This window comes from Coregonus lavaretus (assembly GCF_964263955.1).
Source record: "Coregonus lavaretus genome assembly, chromosome: 1".
Lineage (NCBI taxonomy): Eukaryota > Metazoa > Chordata > Actinopteri > Salmoniformes > Salmonidae > Coregonus > Coregonus lavaretus.
The window spans coordinates 29919060-29939216 of NC_139988.1; the positions used below are offsets into that span (position 1 = coordinate 29919060).

A 20157-nucleotide genomic window follows, 5' to 3' on the forward strand; every position below is an offset into this window, starting at 1 on the left:
GCCGAGCAGTCGCACGCAAGCCGAAGATCACTATGCGCAATGCCAAGCATCGGCTGGAGTGGTGTAAAGCTCGCCGTCATTGCCCTCTGGAGCAGTAGAAACGCGTTCCCTGGAGAGATTAATCACTCTTCACCATCTGGCAGTCCGACGGACAAATCTGAGTTTGGCAGATGCCAGGAGAACACTACCTGCCCGAATGCATAGTGCCAACTGTAACGTTTGGTGGAGGAGGAAAAATGGTCTAGGGCTGTTTTTCATGGTTCGGGCTAGGCCCCTTAGTTCCAGTGAAGGAAAATCTTAATGCTACAGCATAAAATGACATTCTAGACGATTCTGTGCTTCCAACTTTGTGGCAACAGTTTGGGGAAGGCCCTTTCCTGTTTCAGCATGATAATGCCCCCGTGCACAAAGCGAGGTCCATACAGAAATGGTTTGTTGAGATCGGTGTGGAAGAACTTGACTGGCCTGCACAGAGCCCTGACCTCAACCCCATCGAACACCTTTGGGATGAATTGGAATGCAGACTCTCCTTCAAGCCAATCAACACCTTTCAGAGCATTGTCTGGGATATGGTTGTGTTCTCCATATAACTTGAAATAACCCCATCAGTGAGGGTTATGCGGCCACAGCATTTGAAAGCATCATATTCGGTGCACTTCCAGAAGGACTTATTTGCGGTCTGTTGTTCCCATCTGTAGGTGTAGCCTTCATTCGCCAGGGTATTTTTTCCACGCACAGAGAGGATAAATTCGGGATCCATTGCTTGTTCTGACCTCCTCTAAGAATTATGAATGCTGAGGGTAGCAGTGCAATATCTTTTTAAGCAGAATATTTTGATTATTAGCATATTAACTATTTGCAATTCGATTGCTGGACTATTGAAGCCATCCATCCAACCCATTTATTCAGATCTGGCAGTTCAAAGAGGACAGTTTCAAAGGTAATGGATTGGACATAGTTATTGTTCATTAGCAGCATACATTTGCATTCATTCAGTTAAATATCTTAAAATAGCCTATACTGTTTTTGTGCACTGTATAGCCTACTGTACTGTTTGTCTGCCTGGACTGTCTGCCTGTCTGTCTTGGTGAGAATCTTAAGTTAATAAAATAGTCTTCTTTAGTTTGTGTGTATTATTTTACATATAAGTATGACCTAAAACTAGAACCGTCTTTTGGGCATCATGGGAATGTAACATTTTAATACATTCTAATAACATTTTACTTGTCCAAAATCGTGCTGAAATAAAACACTTTTCGATCCTTGTATTAAATGGCAGTGTTGTTTGCCTATCAATATAATAAGCATTTGTCTGTGAAATTAGACATAGAACTTGAACCCTGTTTCAACAAATCATCAGCTGATTCAGAAAATAATTTCCGGAATGACAGTAAAGTGAACAGCTGTTGTGATAGCACACAGGGTTTTTCTAGAATGTTTTGATGTCTCATACGTTACGAAAAGGATAATCCAAACTATACCAGGGTAAACATTTTGCCCTATAGCATTTTTAAAACAGGTTCAAAAGCAAAAAAGCTTTATTTCCTTGTAATTCATTTTATTCAATGGCTTCACCGGAGTGTCGTCAAGCCAGGGTTGGGCGGCACTTTACAACATTCCAATGTTATAGTCTTGTGAATCTCTCATGCATATTTTTTGATTGAAAATATGAACAAATTGGAGAGATGGACAAATATTGATTTCAAAACAAAATAAACTACATTTTCGTTCATATTATAAAGACATGAGCTGAGTATCAAAATAGCTTTAAAAGATGCGTTTGCCTTAAAGTTGAACCTCGGATAGATATTTTGTATAATGGCCTATACAGTCAACACAAAATATGGTATTCTGTTGTTTTGAAATAGGCCACGTTTTCCATATCATAATGAAACTCAATGAAACTACACAGGCCCAATGGATTTTGTAACGTTGTCCTATATTAAATTGACTTATTAGACTGTTAAATGTAGGGGAAAAGGCAGATATTTTATATAAACATTGGATTTCTGTGGTCCAAATTTCATAATAATTTTCGTTTTCAGTTGGTAGGCCTACCCATGTGTCTTTCTCCTGACTCGGAAAGCCTGCTCACTGATGTCAATACCAAAGCTGATAATTGTGACTTGATTGAATTGGAATGATGTGATAATGATAATGATGGTGAGAGCCCATTATAGCCTAACCCTTTAATCATAGGCTATTGTTACTTTTTGTCTCCAAAATCACAATGTTTCCATTCCTATAGTCATGTGACAGAGTATTTTTTAATTGAAAACTCCAAATGTCGGGCTTTTACCAGATCCATTTTTTCTGCATTAAATGTTTTATTTTCATTAAAATCCGGTATGATATAGCCTTTAGATAATATTCTGCCCATATGAACACATTTATTTTAGGTCATATAAAGAACAGCTATACCTGATATAATGAAAAGGAGCAAACAGACACAACATTGTTTCACATTCTTTAATAAAAGACCCATAAACAGAAACAGGCAATAGGCTATACAGCTGGCTTCACAGTTTTCCCGCCAAAAAGGCCTACAAGGAAACTCAATGTATCTCTACAAAGTTGTGTGTGCGAGGGTGTCTGTGCGCTGCATAGCACCTTCCACAAAAAGGCAAGCCACACACACACACCCTCCTGTGACCTTCCGACTCAGCATTGTAGCACAAAAACATCCACAAACTGAAAGTTTCTCCTTATTAAACCACTTCAGCTTAGCAGTGGAGACTTTACTGTGATGAACTGTGATGGGGCCTCAGTCAGACATAATTTAGTGGAGCTGTTCTCTACTCACACACATGCACAAGCATACACACCAATCTGTCTTTGTGGGGTTCCTGGAATCACAGCTACACCGAACCGGTATTAAAACATGACAAGGTGTGGGCCACAATGGATCTTGCCATTAGTCTGTTTAAGAAAGTGTGTCATACTGCCAAAAAGCATGTCATACCAAACGGTGTCCCCCTCCAAAACACCCCACCAGAAGATCATGATCTTTGACCCTACCTGTTTGTCCTTGGACTTTCCGCTGCCGCTGACCCGGGAGGAAGTGACATCACGGGGGATGACAGAGATCTGGTGCAATGGCATGTTCATCCCCGCGCAGCCCACCGGACTGGTCAGGCTCACACACACACTTCCTGTCTCGCTGCTGCTGCCACGGCAACAGGCATGACGGGTGAATCGCTACTCCCAGGCTGCACTGCCCTGGAGAGGAGAATGGGTAGAAAGAGGAGATACAGGGTTAGACATAAATAACACTTCTCACATTTATTTTCAAGATATATATATATATATATATATTTTTTTTTTTTTCACATGATGTAGCTATTTTCCTTTATTTCCTTCAACAGTATGACTGATCTGGTTCTGGAACAGTGGGTGGCTAATCAGAGTGATGATAACACATTGACAGAGAGAAGAGTCTGAACAACCCATGCTGTGAAGTCTATAAAAACTATAGTCTGAACATCGCATAATAGCACATCGACAGAGAGGGAGAGAATTAACCATGATCTGAATAGAACATGATAACACACTGACTGTCCACATTAACAAAGGTCTGAATTAGAGCTGGGTGATACGGACAAAAATCTATATCGTGAAAAATTGCCTAAAATGATGCAATAATGACAAATGGAACGATACGTTTATAACAATGTGCACCACAGAGGTCATTTCCATGTAAAAGCATCAACCAGAAAAAACATTAACCAGAAAAAGTCTTAAAAGGCATTGGAAATATATCAAAACACAATAATGTTGAAGTAAAGACCCCTGCCAACTAATATCAACACTTATAAGAAATAAGAATTTGTTCTTAACCGACTTGCCTAGTTAAATAAAGGGTAAATAAATATAAATAAATATTTTGTTTTGGATCAAATGTTCTGCCTTCTGTAAGTTTAAGAAACATTGCCTTGTGCTGTGAAGGCTGAATCACGGTCAATCAATCAAATGTATTTTATAAAGCCCTTTTTACAAAAGCAGTTGTCACAAAGTGCAGTACCATGATAACACAACAAGAGGGAGGGAGGGAAGAGGTGGAAGACAGGAAGACGGCGAGGAAGAGGGGTATTGATGCATCACTAATCCAGTGCTGTCTGGAAGTAGAGGTGGGCTCTCTCTCAGTAAAGGTTAGGGATATCTCAGGGGACTATAGGGGTTTCTGGTGGTCTCTCCTTCAGATCCCAAGGACATTATAGACCCTGAGGACAAGACACAGGGAGACTAGCAAGGGGACCTGATACCGTCACAGACAGATTAATTACATACCATGGTTCACCAGAAAGGCTTTCCATGATGTAATGAGAGAGAAGGAGAGCAGGAGAGAGGGAGACAGAGAAAGAGAGATGGAGAGGGATAGAGAGAAATAAAAAGATAGACAGTGAAAGAGAGACCTCCAACATCCAACTGCCTACGAGCTTATCTCCAGTGTGAGACAGTGAGTCCAGAGAAATGTCTGCACAAACTACTGTTTCCCCTACACACTAGTGCTACATGGACACGGGCCCAGCCTTCACCCTCCTACACACTCTACTACACTAACACACACACACACACACACACACGCACAAATGCACACACACAAACAAAGCCAGGCTTTATGCAGACCAGGGACAGGGTCATGTGTGTGTAGGCAGTACTGCCATTTTGTTTCATGTGGTGTTCTGTTTGGACCGCTGTAGACCCCAGCAGCATTATCACACACACACACACAAAAACACACACACAGGTGTTGACCCTTGCCCTACTTCACAAATCGCTTGCCCTACTTGAACAAAATCTGCTAGAAAGATAATGTACTCATACAATTTGAATTATCTGCAAACTAACAGGCCTTAACCAATATACTGTAGCTAGTACTTCACCAATATAGCCAACTGAACAAGCAGAAGACTGAAGCCTATACAGAAGTAAGCCTGGTTCTAAACTAATCTCTAGGCCTGTAGGTGGGGCCTAAAATAACTCCATGTGGGTTACTGTTACGTTCTGGCCAATCACTGTTACTGTATATGTCTGGCCAATCACTGTTACGGTAACCGTCTGGCCAATCAATAACTTCCTGAAAAGGTCTGATTGGTCAGAAAGTGACCTTGTTGCCATGGTACCAGCTACAGAGGTCATTATGACTGGAGGCTGGTTCGATTTTACAATAACATGCTGAAACACACAAATGAGAGCGAGAGCAGGCTCTGATTGCTGTCAGCACGCACACACACACACTGCTTGAGTCTAATGATTCATACACCATTCCCACTGGGCACAGACGTAATTTCAATGTCTAGTTTTGATTTACATTTGGTTGAGTTGTCACCATGTCATTGTACTTAGCTTTAAGGTTTGGTGAAAAAAATACAAAATTCCCTTACTTTGATGACTTTTTGCACATCAGTTTTCCACGTTGATTCAGTGTTATCACATAGAAATATTTTGTTGAAATTACATGGAAACAACATTGATTCAGTCAGTTTTTGCCCAGTGGGTTGTCTTGCTGTGAGTTTTTAATGAGTGATTGACATGTCTAAAAACACACGAGAACTTCCTGAATATCCACCCTGTTTTTGACATAACTAGGAGAAAGAAGAGCGGTTTGATACCTTAAAACTGGTTACAAGATATCATCAAATTTTACTACATTGTACTTACATTTTCTATGAGACACAGACACATGATACTATATAATCACATACTATCAGTTCTGTAGGCATAATGTAGGTTAATGTAACCATATGGGTTGTGGTGCAAGTGCTAGACTAGACGATGGCTCAATCATTTCAATCTTTTGCTTTGCCCATTCACCCTCTGAATGGCACAGACACACAATCCATGTCTCAATTGTCTCAAGGCTTAAAAATCATTCTTTAACCTGCCTCCTCCCCTTCATCTACACTGATTGAAGTAGATTTAACAAGTGACGTCAATAAGGGATCAAAGCTTTCACCTGGTCAGTCTATGTCATGGAAATTTGGCACAGAAAATCTTTCCCGTTTATTTCAAGTTATTGCATTTTCTCCCCGGTCCCTAAACGTCTTTGCTCTGCGAAAGAAGCACAGATGACAGAGAAAACTTTCCCTATGTCAACTAGATTAAAGCATTCATTCTATCGCTTTATGACATTATTCTGGTGAGCAAGGGTTTATTTAGTCTTCTATGGCAACATATAATGACAGAAGAGAAGCTGCATGCATGCATCCAACTATAGACAAGTTGACTAACAAATAGCCCTATCAAAATGTCGGAAATTATAAGCAGAAACATACACTATATATACAAAAGTATGTGGACACCCCTTTAAATGAGTGGATTCGGCTAGTTTAGCCACACCCGTTGCTGACAGGTGTATAAATCGCGCACACAGCCATGCAATCTCAATGGACAAACATTGGCAGTAGATCGTCTGTCCTCGGTTGCAACACTCACTACAGAGTTCCAAACTGCCTCTGGAAGCAACATCAGCACAACTGTTTGTCGGGAGCTTCATGAAATGAGTTTCCATGGCCGAGCAGCCGCACACAAGCCTGAGATCACCATGCACAATGCCAAGCGTCGGCTGGAGTGAATCATACGTCTTTCATTATAAGTTTCCAATGATAACACAGACTCGTACTGAACATGTGTGTCAGCCTGTAAACCTTATTGATGGTCAAACACAAGCTGGCAGGCTTCTGTGTGAAGGGAAACACGGTTCAGTCCAGAACATCTTCAGATAAACTTTCATCAAAGGCTGGTAGTGACAATTACTGTTCATACTGAATACCACCTCTGTTTACACTCCTCATAAAGTGACGTTGTGTGTGCATGTGTGCGTGTTATGCTTTCCGAACATCCCACATCTACTGTCTGTGTCTGTGTTACTCAAATAGTTTGTGGGGAAACAGTCAGGAAATTCTAACTGATTGTTCTGCTGAGGTGAAATGTTCTTACAAAATCATTGATAAACTGATAAGAGACATTGACGCAACCTTTCCATCTGTGAGATCTAAACCTGGCCTCGGTGTATACAACCCAGTTCTTTCTCTGCTGCAGGCCTTTGTACTTTCATCATAATAGGACTGTTTCTCCGTACAGGCCTGTAAGAATGGACCCTGTATAAAGCTTTATCTATGGTAGTTCCAGTCCACAGTGATTTCATTGCAGCCATGAGCAAGGTCTTGAATAAAGCTTTCTGTTATGGATTGAAATTCAAAGACACAGTGCTATGCTGTTTATCAAGTCTCCACATCCATTATGAAAAATGTATTACATCTATTTAAAATGTATTTTAAATGAGGCCAACCTGGATAAATTAAGGTTAAATCAAATGTACACCTACATGATAAATAAATTAAGCGTCCACCCATGAAATTATCTTTCAAAACACAAGTGCTGTAAATCAAATCTACACATCCATGACAAATGAAAAGGCCCCCAGTGTAAAGCGGAACTGCTATTTCAGGGCGACAAAACAGGCAGCCTGAGCCCTTGAAGGACCACAACGGCCGTAATGATATCATCAACTAGAGACTGGTAATGTATTACTACTCCCGATCCATTCCAACTGAGCCAGCACTTCTGCCTAGGTGATTTATGGGGGCTGTCAACTTTTCATTGCATACCAATACCATTCCTCTCAGCCACCATGTGTGGTGAGTGTTCTGGCACAAAATGTCAGCTGTGGAATGGGAATAGTTATCCCCCATATAGACCTAATGTGAAGTGTTTTGAGGCTTTGTCAAAAGCGCTATATAGAAATGCAACCCACTGCCTCCTGAGTGGCGTAGTGGTCTAAGGCACTGCATCACAGTGCTAGAGGTGTCACTACAGACCCAGGATCGATCCCAGGCTGTGTCGCAGCCGGCCGTGACTGGGAGACCCATGAGGCGGCGCACAATTGGCCCAGTGTCGTCCGGGTTAGGGTAGGGTTTGGCTGGCATGTCCTTGTCCCATCACGCTCTAGCGACTCGTGGTGGCCCGGGCGCATGCACGCTGACATCGGTCGCCATTTGTACGGTGTTTCCTCCGACACATTGGTGCGGCTGGCTTCCGGGTTAAGCGAGCAGTGTGTCAAGAAGCAGTGCGGCTTGGCGGGTTGTGATTCGGAGGACGCATGGCTCTCGACCTTCACCTCTCCGGAGTCCGTAAGGGTTGCAGCGATGGGACAAGACTGTAACTACCAATTGGATATCACGAAATTGGGGAGAAAAAGGGGTAAACAATTATTCCAACCCACTACCTAGTGCCATCAGCCACCGCCTAGCTCCTATCTCTATTGTGTGCTTCAGAGGGGCTTTGCAAACTCCCTACGAAAACATTATTAGGGGCAAAAACTGTTGTCCTACATTCCAACCACCGCAGAGTTCTTTCCACTGCAGGCACTCTACGGAGGCTGGGATAGCGAGGTCTGACATCATCCACAGAGAGAGAGAAGCTATTACAGAGGATCAATATTCATTCTGATAGACAGACATAGTGGAGCACAGAGCACAGCAGGAATAGATTGAGTTACTGTAGAGAACAGTAGGCAGGCAGACATAGTGGAGCACAGAGCAGGGCAGGGGTAGATTGAGTTAGAGCACAGAAGGTAAACCAGGGCAACACTAATACCTGATTGTATTATATCCATTGCATTACAGGCCTGAGTCATTCCACCTCAAGCACAATAAAGAAGAGTGACACCCACCATCTCATATTGTTCTGAAATTGTTAAACATTTAAGATAGGCATTCCTGAAACATTACTTTGTTGAAATATAATTTGATCTCTGAGAAATTAAGCTAAGCTGAATGAGTAAGACATGAGGAATCCAATAAAATGATCAATAGTCACCCAAAGACCCCCACCCCCCCACCCTCAACAACCAGTATACAGTATCATCTCTCTATGTTTAACAAGTAGTATGGAGCTGCTGCTTGGAGTATTGCTTCTTCATCCGTTGTAATGTATTCCCTGTGAATCTGGTGATGTTTTTTTCCCCTGTTCAGAGAAATAGCCATTGAAATCCCTTGCATTATTTAGCATAAATGAGTGTGAAAGTACCACATTTTGCCCACTAGATACTGCTCTTCCTGCTACTGCCACCACACCTTGTTATTCATTTTGTTGGTCTCTTGTGTTTATTAAAATGGTTCACAACATTTTCTTTGCAACTTTGGTAGAAAACCAATAATTTTTGCTCATGATGAAAATAAATGGTCCCTTATTGATGTCACTTGTTAAATCCACTTCAATCTGTGTAGATGAAGGGTAGGAGACAGGTTAAATAAATATATGTTTTATCCTTGAGACATGGATTGTGTATGTGTGCTATTCAGAGGGTGAATGGGCAAGACAAAATATTTAAGTGCCTTTAACGGGGTATGGTAGTAGGTGCCAGGCACACCGGTTTGAGTGTGTCAAGAACTGCAACGGTGCTGGGTTTTTCACGCTCAACAGTTTCATGTGTGTATCAAGAATGGTCCACCACCCAAAGGTCATCAAGCAAACATGACACAACTGTGGGAAGCATTGGAGTCAACATGGCCAGCATCCCTGTGGAACGCTTTCGACACCTTGTAGAGTCTATGCCCCGACGAATTGAGGCTGTCCTGAGGGCAAAAGGGAATGCAAATCAATATTAGAAGGTGTTTCTAATGTTTTGTACACTCAGTGTATGTCCACGGTATCGCATTGGGACAAATAAACTAAAGATCTCGTTTGTATTTTCCATATGAAGTCCATCAGGACTTGCCAGACAGTGACATTAAAGTGTGTGACTCGTCAGTAGCCTCCCGAATTGCATCGGCAAGAGAACTGTTCATTTGGCTCCCTAATTTGCATACTGTTATGCTTTTTGGCGATTATCTGCAGATAAATTATAAAAACATTTGATGAAGATGGTGAATACTCCTCACTGCAGGAACAATAGGTAAGCTAGTGGATCGATAGCCTCACTAGGGTCCAAAATGTGATAAAAGAAAACAAATTGAATTGTTTTAAAAGCTAATGATACTTATATGGTATTTTCAAAAATAGTGATATAGGTCTACTGATTTAATCAAAGTGTTGACAATGGCATAGTTAACTGCTGCTTTCTGTGTAGCAAAGCCCATGATTAACACCTGTTCATTCTTCAATCGTATTGCAGATAGCTGAGAAAATGCCTCTTAAAAGGAAGCTTAAAGTCTGTGGAAGTCAGCCAATCTGTGAAAAATCTGTGGGTCAGTTGTTAAACAAGTATTTTTTTTTTTATAAATGGCATACTGCAATTCACAAAGAAAGTTGCAAATGCTTGTTGAAATTCTTTCACTAATTAAACTGTCATTCTATCTCTTCGCTTAACACGTATGGACCCAGAACTTAATTAACCATCTGTTCTGTTTATTTTAGCGACCCATTTTTCCATTTGAAAAAGTGCCCATCACACAATTTGTTTGATTTTAAATGTATTCTTTAAAACATTTTTTTCAATATAATTTGGGCTATTTACTTCCTTTTTTTCTGTTTTAATAAAATACAGAATTTGAAGAAAACGATTGTGGCAATGAATATCTTGCAGTAAAATACTTTAGTCTCAAGAGAAAGCAGGTTAAATATATATTTTTAAAGGTTTAATGTTCTCTTACTTAGAAAATAGTCCCGATCATATAGGCCTAGACGATATCCAAAAAACAAGCAATACACTGAATTCATACATTCTCAGTAATTGAAATTGTAAACACAACACATTTTTCAAATCAGAGAGGTAAACTCAATAAAGTATTTAATAATATGGCTGCATATTTCAATGGAATCAAGGTATTAGAATGTAACAGAGGCCACCAAAATAGAACTTGTTTGGCAATAAATTCTTAACCCGGCGTGCACGGCCCAGGGATTCCTGGCTGGCTACTTTTTCTATTTGGCTGGCTACTCTATGTGCTTGTGGAAAACACTGACCAGATTCACACGGAATATATTAAAAAGGATGAAGAAGCAATACTCCAAGCAGCAGCTCCATACTACCTGTCAAACATAGAGAACTGATGATGTATACTGGTTGTTGGGTTGGGATTGGTGTGCGGTGTGGGGGGTCCGTGAGTGGCTTTTGATCATTTTATTGGATTACTCATTGTTAGGAAGAATTATGGTCCAAATCGGATGTTAGGTACTATATTTATTGAAGATTTTATGAACCCTATACATTTAAATGGCCAATTTGGGTGCAATCAATTAGTTTAATTTCTCATAGATCAAATTATATTTCAACAAAATAATGTACCAGGAATGCTAATCTTGTCAGTTTATAACTACAGAAATGATTTCAGAACAATCTGAGATGGTGGGTGTTATGGCTTGCTGAAATGACATTCACGCCTATCAGAAACAAAGAAGAGAGAGCGAGAGGGAGACTATTTGTGTGTGTGTGTGTGTGTGTGTGTGTGTGTGTGTGTGTGTGTGTGTGTGGGTGTGTGTGTGTGTGTGTGGGTATGTGTGTGTATTTCTGTTGGCTATCTTTGCTTCCTCACCGTCAGAGAGCAAAAGAACGAAAGAGTGAGAAAGAGACAGATCATATGTGATTATGACTCATCGTTGTTTCATCCACCGAAGGCTTTGTTTATATCTCGTGTTGTCTAACAACACAATTGTTCTTTCTTTGAATGTATATGAGATGCTGTTTTAGAGGAGATAAATACTCATAGTAAATGCTGCCACCTCAGTCTGATCATAGTGCAGTGACATCATGATTCGCATCACAGTGAAGACACAGGTTGCATCCCAATATTCTCTCCTTCCTCCTGAAGTGTGCACTCGTTCACTACTCCCCACAAATGTAAATGCATTAACATGCATATTTTCAATGCTGGCTCTCCGTGTACGTCTTTAAGGGCCAGCCATGCTACTCTGTTCAGGGCCAATTGTAATTTGCCTATGTCCCTCTTTTGTGGCACCAGGTGCGACAAACCTAGGGCCTGTAGGACTTGTTTTGTTGATAGCGATGTCAAGAAAGCAGAGTAGCGCTTTACTATGGACAGACCTCTCCCCATCTTAGCTACCGTTGGTTGTATTAATATGTTTTGACCATGACAGTTTACAATCCAGGGTTACACCAAGCAGTTTAGTCTACTCAACTTGCTAAATTTCCACATTTTTCATAACAAGATTTAGTTGAAGTGAATGATTTGTCCCAAATACAATGCTTTTATTTTGAAATATTTAGGACCAGCTTATTTATTGCCACCCAAGAAATAAGCTGGTGTGTGTGTGTGTTTCTAAATCAATTTCCTCATTTCAATCTACATCATGTTCTAGAACAATCAAAAAGGACTGGCTACAATGACTAACATAGTAGGAATTTGCCCCTGAGCACACCTTTGTGTCTGCTGGTCTTTGAAGGGATTCTATGAAATAAGACAAGCTTCTTTAGGCTGGTGATAGGGCAGCGAGACAGAAATGAAGAGAGCCCATAGAGAGAGCATGCCCACACATAAACCACCTTATTAACTCAGTTATAAAGAGTTAATGACTTCATCAGAGCCTTAGAAAAGCCACTGGAACGTTGTATAATGTACAATATCCTCCCCTGGCCATGAAATTATCTTCTATAGACACAAACTTCATCAGTGACTTTGAAACCTCACTGGAATGTTTAATAAACAATCCTCTCCTGACTACATTTTATACAGTCCTATCCTGAACATGAGTTCTCATAAGAGGAAACGCTGTTCTATAGACAAAAACGAATGTTAAAGATGACGATGAGGAGGAGGAGGAGATGAGTGAGGATGGGTCAGTATTTAGTGTGTATGTGTAGTGATTCCTTTTTCCTGAAATCTAAAAAAATAAAACAGTTTGAAGTTAATTAAATATGAATCACAATTAACTCCAAATTTCTCTCCTGGACTTGGTAAAATTAATTTGGTTTAAAAATATATTTATATTTAAGTTAACACAATAGGGAATGAGTGATAATTGACCAATCAATATTCTGCTACTCCAAACCGCTACTCCAAACTCACTTTTAACTACGAGGACATTCTTATGAATCACCACCACATTAAAGATGAATAGTTAATTGGAGGATAGCTCCTAAGAGCTTTCAGACATTCCGATCCCATTCTCTCTCCAAATTACTCTGAGAACAAATTATGAGTTGATTTGCTAGCAGACAATAGAACAGCATACTCGCTTGGCTCTCTTCTCCTCTGTCGGATTTTCACCACGTTCATTGACAGATTTGAAACGCCTCTCTCCAGATTTAGCTTCTTAATTGGGAAGCTTAAATATGATTTCTCCCTCTCTGTCTCTTTTCAGGTCTCTCTCTCTCTCTTAGGTTTGTAAGGAGGTCTAACAGCTTTAGCAAAGATAGATTCTATACATCTTGGTAATTGACTGTCTACCCATTGGAAACCCCTCTCTGATCACACAAGTGTCATGGCAGCTGGACTCTCTCCTATTGACATAAATACAACCAAATACAATACAACTCTACTGGTTTGTTGGCCAGTACTCCAGGCTTAAGCGGTCGCTTAAGACCCCCGGCCGCTAGGGGTCCAAGACCCCCCAAAAAAGAACTCAGTCAGGGTCTCAACTTACTGTTGAGATTTAGAAGAGTAGAATACACAAAGTGCAATTTCGAAATTTTGTTGTGCATCAGCAGTTTTTCCTCTTGTTATGTCAGGCACTGACAGTCACTCAATTAGCCATGTCAGCTAACAATTTTTTTATTGGTAAGTTAGTCTAGCCAGCTATCTAAACATGTAGTAATCATTGCCGAATACCAACCAGGTACACAGGGCATGTGCCCAGAGGCACTGACTTCCAGGGGGCCCACATTCATTTTGTTAGTCACTCTCACTCAGATATCATTAACATCGCATAAGTCTTGTCAAAATGTGTACAATTTCAGGAAATTCGCTTTAAAACTACAAAAAAAAAGTATCTCTAACCCATGGCAAATTGCAGGAAATTAGCTGTAAAACTGCAAAATTTTTCTCTCTACCCGATGGCAAAATGAGTAGAATTGCATGAAATATGTTATAAAATTGCTAAACTTCTCTCCACCCCATGGCCAAATGTGTAGAATTGTAGAAAGCTTCCATTAGAACTGCAACATGTTCTCTTCTCCCCATGGCAAAATGTGTACAATTGCCGGAAATTAACTAAAGAAATTAAAATGTTTCTCTCTGCCATCAAGAAGGGGGCCAGTAAAATGTCTTGCCCATGTGGTGTGGGGCCCCCCAACCAAATCTCTCTTAGGGCTCCCAAAAGGCTAGGGTCGGCCCTGCATCGCCTACAAACACAAACATGCAAACACACCTATCTAAGATAGGAGGAGTCTGAGAAGAAAATGGTATAAGAACAAGGTTCCAATTGAGGTTGATGATGTCCAAAGCACTGCAGAAAATGAATTGGTGACAGGGAAATTGAGTTTAGAGTGGCAGCAAATGAAGTAAAACGGATCCAACCGCCCATCATGATGAAGTGATAATGAAGTAAAGAGGAAACAAAACTTGAGAGAGAACATGAGTCCACAGCTGCCGTGGTGATTTAAGGACATACACACACAGAGAGAGAGAGACAGAGAGAGAGACACAGAGAGAGAGACAGACACACAGAGAGAGAGACACACACAGAGAGAGAGAGAGAGAGAGAGAGACACACAGAGAGAGAGAGAGAGACACACAGAGAGAGAGAGAGAGACACACAGAGAGAGAGAGACACACAGAGAGAGAGAGAGAGAGAGAGAGAGAGAGAGAGAGAGAGACAGAGAGAGAGAGAAAGAGAAAAAGAGATAAAGAGAGTGAGAGAGAGAGAGGAAATGCACAGCATAATGATGCCAGACTATGCACAAACCTAGGTAAGGATACAATGAAACAAACCTTGCTTTTGAAGGCTTGGCTATCGCGCAGCAGCGGCGCAGCATAGAGGTGTCTCGCGCAGTCTGAACATTTGGTTACGACAATGAAATATGTATATATCTAAATTCTCATCGATCACCGACCTATGGTTTATCTAATGAACTTCTCTTATTATTAATGCACACCAATATGTATGGAAGCACAATCCTGCCACCAATATATATTTTTTTATAATGATACTATTTAAAAATGTTCAGATGTGTAAGTAACTATTTAGATACTAACAAAAACAGAAAATGTGTACGTAAGTCACATTTTTGAGATAGTAGATCATACATATAAGTTATGTTTCTTCATTTCTTGCATTGTGTGGCAATTTCCATCTATCCACGTTGAAGAGATCAGCACAGCAGGGCTGCCAGCAAATGTGTGGCGAGCTGGCATTTCCCCCAGTACTTTGATTTGGTTTAATAAAAAACAAAAGCATTGGAAAAGAGGGACAAAGTACTGTTGTTTAGACTGATTTAAAATGTATGCGAAACAAAAACCATTGATTTCAAAGTTTAACAAACCAACTCTATGCACAAGGACTACGTTTAACAATTATGTGTCCACGTTTTCCAAAAACTCTTAAATATCTGCTCCGAATTAAGATTCAATGATGTCTGCAGAAATAATTTTGTGTCAGCTATGACTTGACACATTTTTGGTGATTGAACTACAGTAAGTGAAGTGGATTTACACCTGGTACTGGAATTGCTGTAACGGAATTTCCCTGATCTGTACTACACAGAAAAGCATAATTATGGATATGAATGCAATTCTCTTCATGGTGATGTATCTTAAATAGGTACACAAAGGTATAAATACAGTGTCTTGCAAAAGTATTCATCCCCCTTGGCGTTTTTTCCATTTTGTTGCATTACAACCTGTAATTTAAATGGATTTTTATTTGGATTTCATGTAATGGACATACACAAAATAGTCCAAATTGGTGAATTGAAATGAAAAAAATAACTTGTTTCAAGAAATTCGAAAAAATTTATAACGGAAAAGTGGTGCGTGCATATGTATTCACCCCCTTTGCTATGAAGCCCCTAAATAAGATCTGGTGCAACCAATTACCTTCAGAAGTCACATAATTAGTTAAATAAAGTCCACCTGTGTGCAATCTAAGTGTCACATGATCTCAGTATATATATATATACATCTGTTCTGAAAGGCCCCAGAGTCTGCAACACTACTAAGCAAGGGGCACCACCAAGCAAGCGGCACCATGAAGACCAAGGAGCTCCCCAAACAGGTCAGGGACAAAGTTGTGGAGAAGTACAGATTAGGGTTGGGTTATAAAAAAATAGCCCAAACTATGAACATCCCCGCAGCACCATTAAATCCATTATAAAAAAAATGGAAAGAATATGGCACCACAACAAACCTGCCAAGAGAGGGCCGGCCACCAAAACTCACGGACCAGGCAAGGAGGGCATTAATCAGAGAGGCAACAAAGAGACCAAAGATAACCCTGAAGGAGCTGCAAAGCGCCACAGCTGAGATTGGAGTATCTGTCCATAGGACCACTTTAAGCCATACACTCCACAGAGCTGGGCTTTACGGAAGAGTGGCCAGAAAAAAACCATTGCTTAAAGAATAAAATAAGCAAACACGTTTGGTGTTCACCAAAAACAATGTGGGAGACTCCCCAAACATCTGGAAGAAGGTACTCTGGTCAGATGAGACAAAAATTGAGCTTTTTGGCCATCAAGGAAAACGCAAATTCTGCCACAAACCCAACACCTCTCATCACCCCGAGAACACCATCCTCACAGTGAAGCATGGTGGTGGCAGCATCATGCTGTGGGGATGTTTTTCCATCAGCAGGGACTGGAAAACTGGTCAGAATTAAAGGAATGATGGATGGCGCTAAATACAGGGAAATTCTTGGGGGAAAACTGTTTTAGTCTTCCAGAGATTTGAGACTGGGATGGAGGTTCACCTTCCAGCAGGACAATGACCCTAAGCATACTGCTAAAGCAACACTTGAGTGGTTTAAGGGGAAACATTTAAATGTTTTGGAATGGCCTAGTCAAAGCCCAGACCTCAATCCAATTGAGAATCTGTAGTATGACTTAAAGATTGCTGTACACCAGCGGAACCCATCCAACTTGAAGGAGCTGGAGCAGTTTTGCCTTGAAGAATGGGCAAAAATCCCAGTGGCTAGATGTGCCAAGCTTATAGAGACATACCCCAAGAGACTTGCAGCTGTAATTGCTGCAAAAGGTGGCTCTACAAAGAATAGTTATGCACGCTCAAGTTCTGTTTTTTTTTGTCTTACCGGTATTTCTTGTTTGTTTCACAATAAAAAATATTTTGCATCTTCAAAGTGGTAGTCATGTTGTGTAAATCAAATGATAAACACCCCAAAAATCCATTTTAATTCCAGGTTGTAAAGCAACAAAATAGGAAAAATGCCAAGGGGGGTGAATACTTTCGCAAGCCACTGTATGCAATATACTCCTTTGCATATTTGGGTATTATTCTACACGCTGGCAATTATTTTAATAGCTCTGCCACCAAACAAGACCAAACCAATCATAGACGTCTATGTTTCACAAGTTTGGACATCAAAGTACAGCACGGTAGAGCTCAGTAGAGTACCGTAGAGCACAGAACAGTAGAGTATAATACAGTACAATACAGTAATATATCGTGTACTCAACTCTGCGTGCTCTACTGTGTACTGTACTCTACTGTTCTTTACTGTCTATACACTCTTCTTTACTGTACTATGCTGTTCAAACTTGTGAACCCAACTGTGGTGTGTGACTAATATGATTTCTCTTCGTAGCCAATTCAACTGCAGTTACTGTTTTATTTTTTCAAAAATTACCAATTTTTAATGGAATTTTGAGTTTTAATCACTTAATAATTCAAAAACAAAATTGATATCAGTAAAAGCACTAACTAATTGATAGGACTACCTTGTTACCTCCGTGAACTTTCATTATCCTCATGTATATCTTAAAGATATGTGGGTTTTTTGTAACGGAATTTCAAGTCACAAGTCAATGTTTCTTAAATTTACAGAAGGCAGAGAAATGTCTACAAAACTAAATATAAGTGTTGATATTATTATTTTTTTATTTTTTTTAGTCATTTAGCAGACGCTCTTATCCAGAGCGACTTACAGGAGCAATTAGGGTTAAGTGCCTTGCTCAAGGGCACAGACAGATTTTTCACCTAGTCGGCTCGGGGATTAGAACCAGCGACCTTTCGGTTACTGGCACAACGCTCTTAACCACTAAGCTACCTGCAGGGGTCTTTACTTCAACATTATTGTGTTATGTTGTATTTATAATAACTTTTAAGACTTGATCCAAATGCCCTTTTCCATCTGTTTGACCAGAAATCAAAGCCTTTGCTTATTCCCAATTTCTCAGCTGGAACATTTCTGAATTTTTTTTATACATACACACCTTAATTGCAAAAAAATTATCTAAACTCAGCTTTCATTTGACACCCAATTTGATATGCTCCAATGAACTTAACATGTTGGTGCTCATGGGTCCTTTTACATGGAAATGACCCTAGGCCTTTTTAATCCAAAATTATTGACTGGAATTAATCAATCAACACAATAGTGATGACATACTGTGCAAGTTCCATTTAAATTACAGATGCAAAGGCCTACACGATGAAACCCTGCTAATAAAGCAAGCTCAGCCCTGTTATTTCTATTGTCCAATCACAGTTGTTGTCTCTTTGTCTGTGTAAAGGACCCCCCTCCCCTCCCCTCGCCCTGTTAGTTCATTTTTTTAATATAATGAATATGAACAAGTACAAGGTTGCTGCAGTTTGACAGGGTTTTAATATTTTCATCGTCCTTAGGGCCAGGAGTTTTTACAGTTTTTAAAAAACCACTTGACCTGCTTAGAAAAAAAAGCTGGTCCCATCATAGCCCATATAAAACCGTTTTTTACATCTTTTATTTCTGTAATACCATACAGCTAGCATCCAGAATTTTACCTGGTTAAAATTGAGCATCCCTCACCACTCTGGGACCTGTGGTGCCACCAATGAAATCACCACACAATGTTGCAAACAAAAAAAACATATCCTATCTCAAAATATTGACTTACATCTACATTTTATTATTGTTTTGTTTTGGTGGCAGGAATGGGCTTCCATACAGTAAATATGTGATGGTACACTAAAGAACAGCGCAATATTATTTAGGGTAGCCAATCCGAAAATATTCCATCTGATTATCTCACATAATCACAAATGAAGCACCATTAATGCCAACACTGGAAGACGAATAGCCTAGTGGTGGCATTCCCAAAGAGGAGAGGAATGTGACAGAATTATTGTGCAAACAAAATAAAATAATAATAACAGCAAACCTACTCGCCAACCGGACAAAACAGCAATAATACCTAGGCTATGTAGCCTAGCCCTAGCTGACATGAATTATATACAGAATAAAGCAGCTGATTTGCTATGCGTCCATACGGCAAATATTATTTTTGAAGTAGGCTAATATCACACCCACCTTTTTTTATGCTGTAGAAATGCTGTCAGTTATGTATTTCTGTACGCTAAAGCGATCGTGAAATGAAGATATTCACACAATCCTTATAGTCCCAGCTAGTCCATCAAGACATGCGTCGTCTCCGGGATAATCTTTTATATAAGGCGCAGCAGCTACAATGTAGCCAGACATGAACATTTCCCGAAGTTCTCCGCGGCGATGAAATGCTCAAATCCCCCGTTCAAAATGCACGCACGGTGCAGAGCAAAACATGATCACCCACCAGCGCTTTCTCCCGGGCTAAATGGTGATGATGTTTCGTATATTTCAGAGCGCCCATCCGCATCAGTATGCTTCACTGACTTCCGCGTTACAATTTAGTGAGAAAAATAGGACGGGTAGAAGAAACGGCTTTAAAGGGCAGACACGTCAGAGAAGGGGGGGGCTCACTTTTCTCTGCTTTTGATCGATTTAAACACAATATTGGAATCACCATGGTCACAACCATAAACTGTCAACTCCATCTGCCTGATATATATAAATAGAATATTAACTTTGGTTCAAATATGTTACATTAAATTAATTTTTAGAGTCATAAAGCAACTGAGGAAATACTAAATTGCTACAGTGCATACCACTTGAATTAAGAAAAATTTAATTTTTGTCAACTCAGTAGGACATCAACTCACGCAGATTTTTGTCTAATGTGAACTCCATCAGAGTGCTGAAAGAGCTGATAGATTGTTTTAATTGGGGATTTTCAAATGAATAATTTTCCATATGTTTGTAATTAACTTTTATTTTTACAGGCAAAAATAA

The 20157-nt window shown here is 40.1% G+C and overlaps 1 protein-coding gene across 1 annotated transcript in view; it reads right to left on the reverse strand.

Moving 5' to 3' along the window:
• Positions 1-19712, reverse strand: part of LOC311132993 (E3 ubiquitin-protein ligase MARCHF8-like) — a 121664-nt gene extending 101952 nt beyond the window's left edge. The window contains exons 1-2 of the mRNA XM_084166408.1: positions 19360-19712; positions 3019-3219 (exon numbers count right to left, since the gene is read on the reverse strand). Coding sequence (XP_084022534.1) covers positions 3019-3108 — 90 coding nt within the window. The 5' untranslated portion in view covers positions 3109-3219; positions 19360-19712. The remainder of the gene's footprint in view (positions 1-3018; positions 3220-19359) is intronic.
• Positions 19713-20157: the final 445 nt, after the last annotated feature.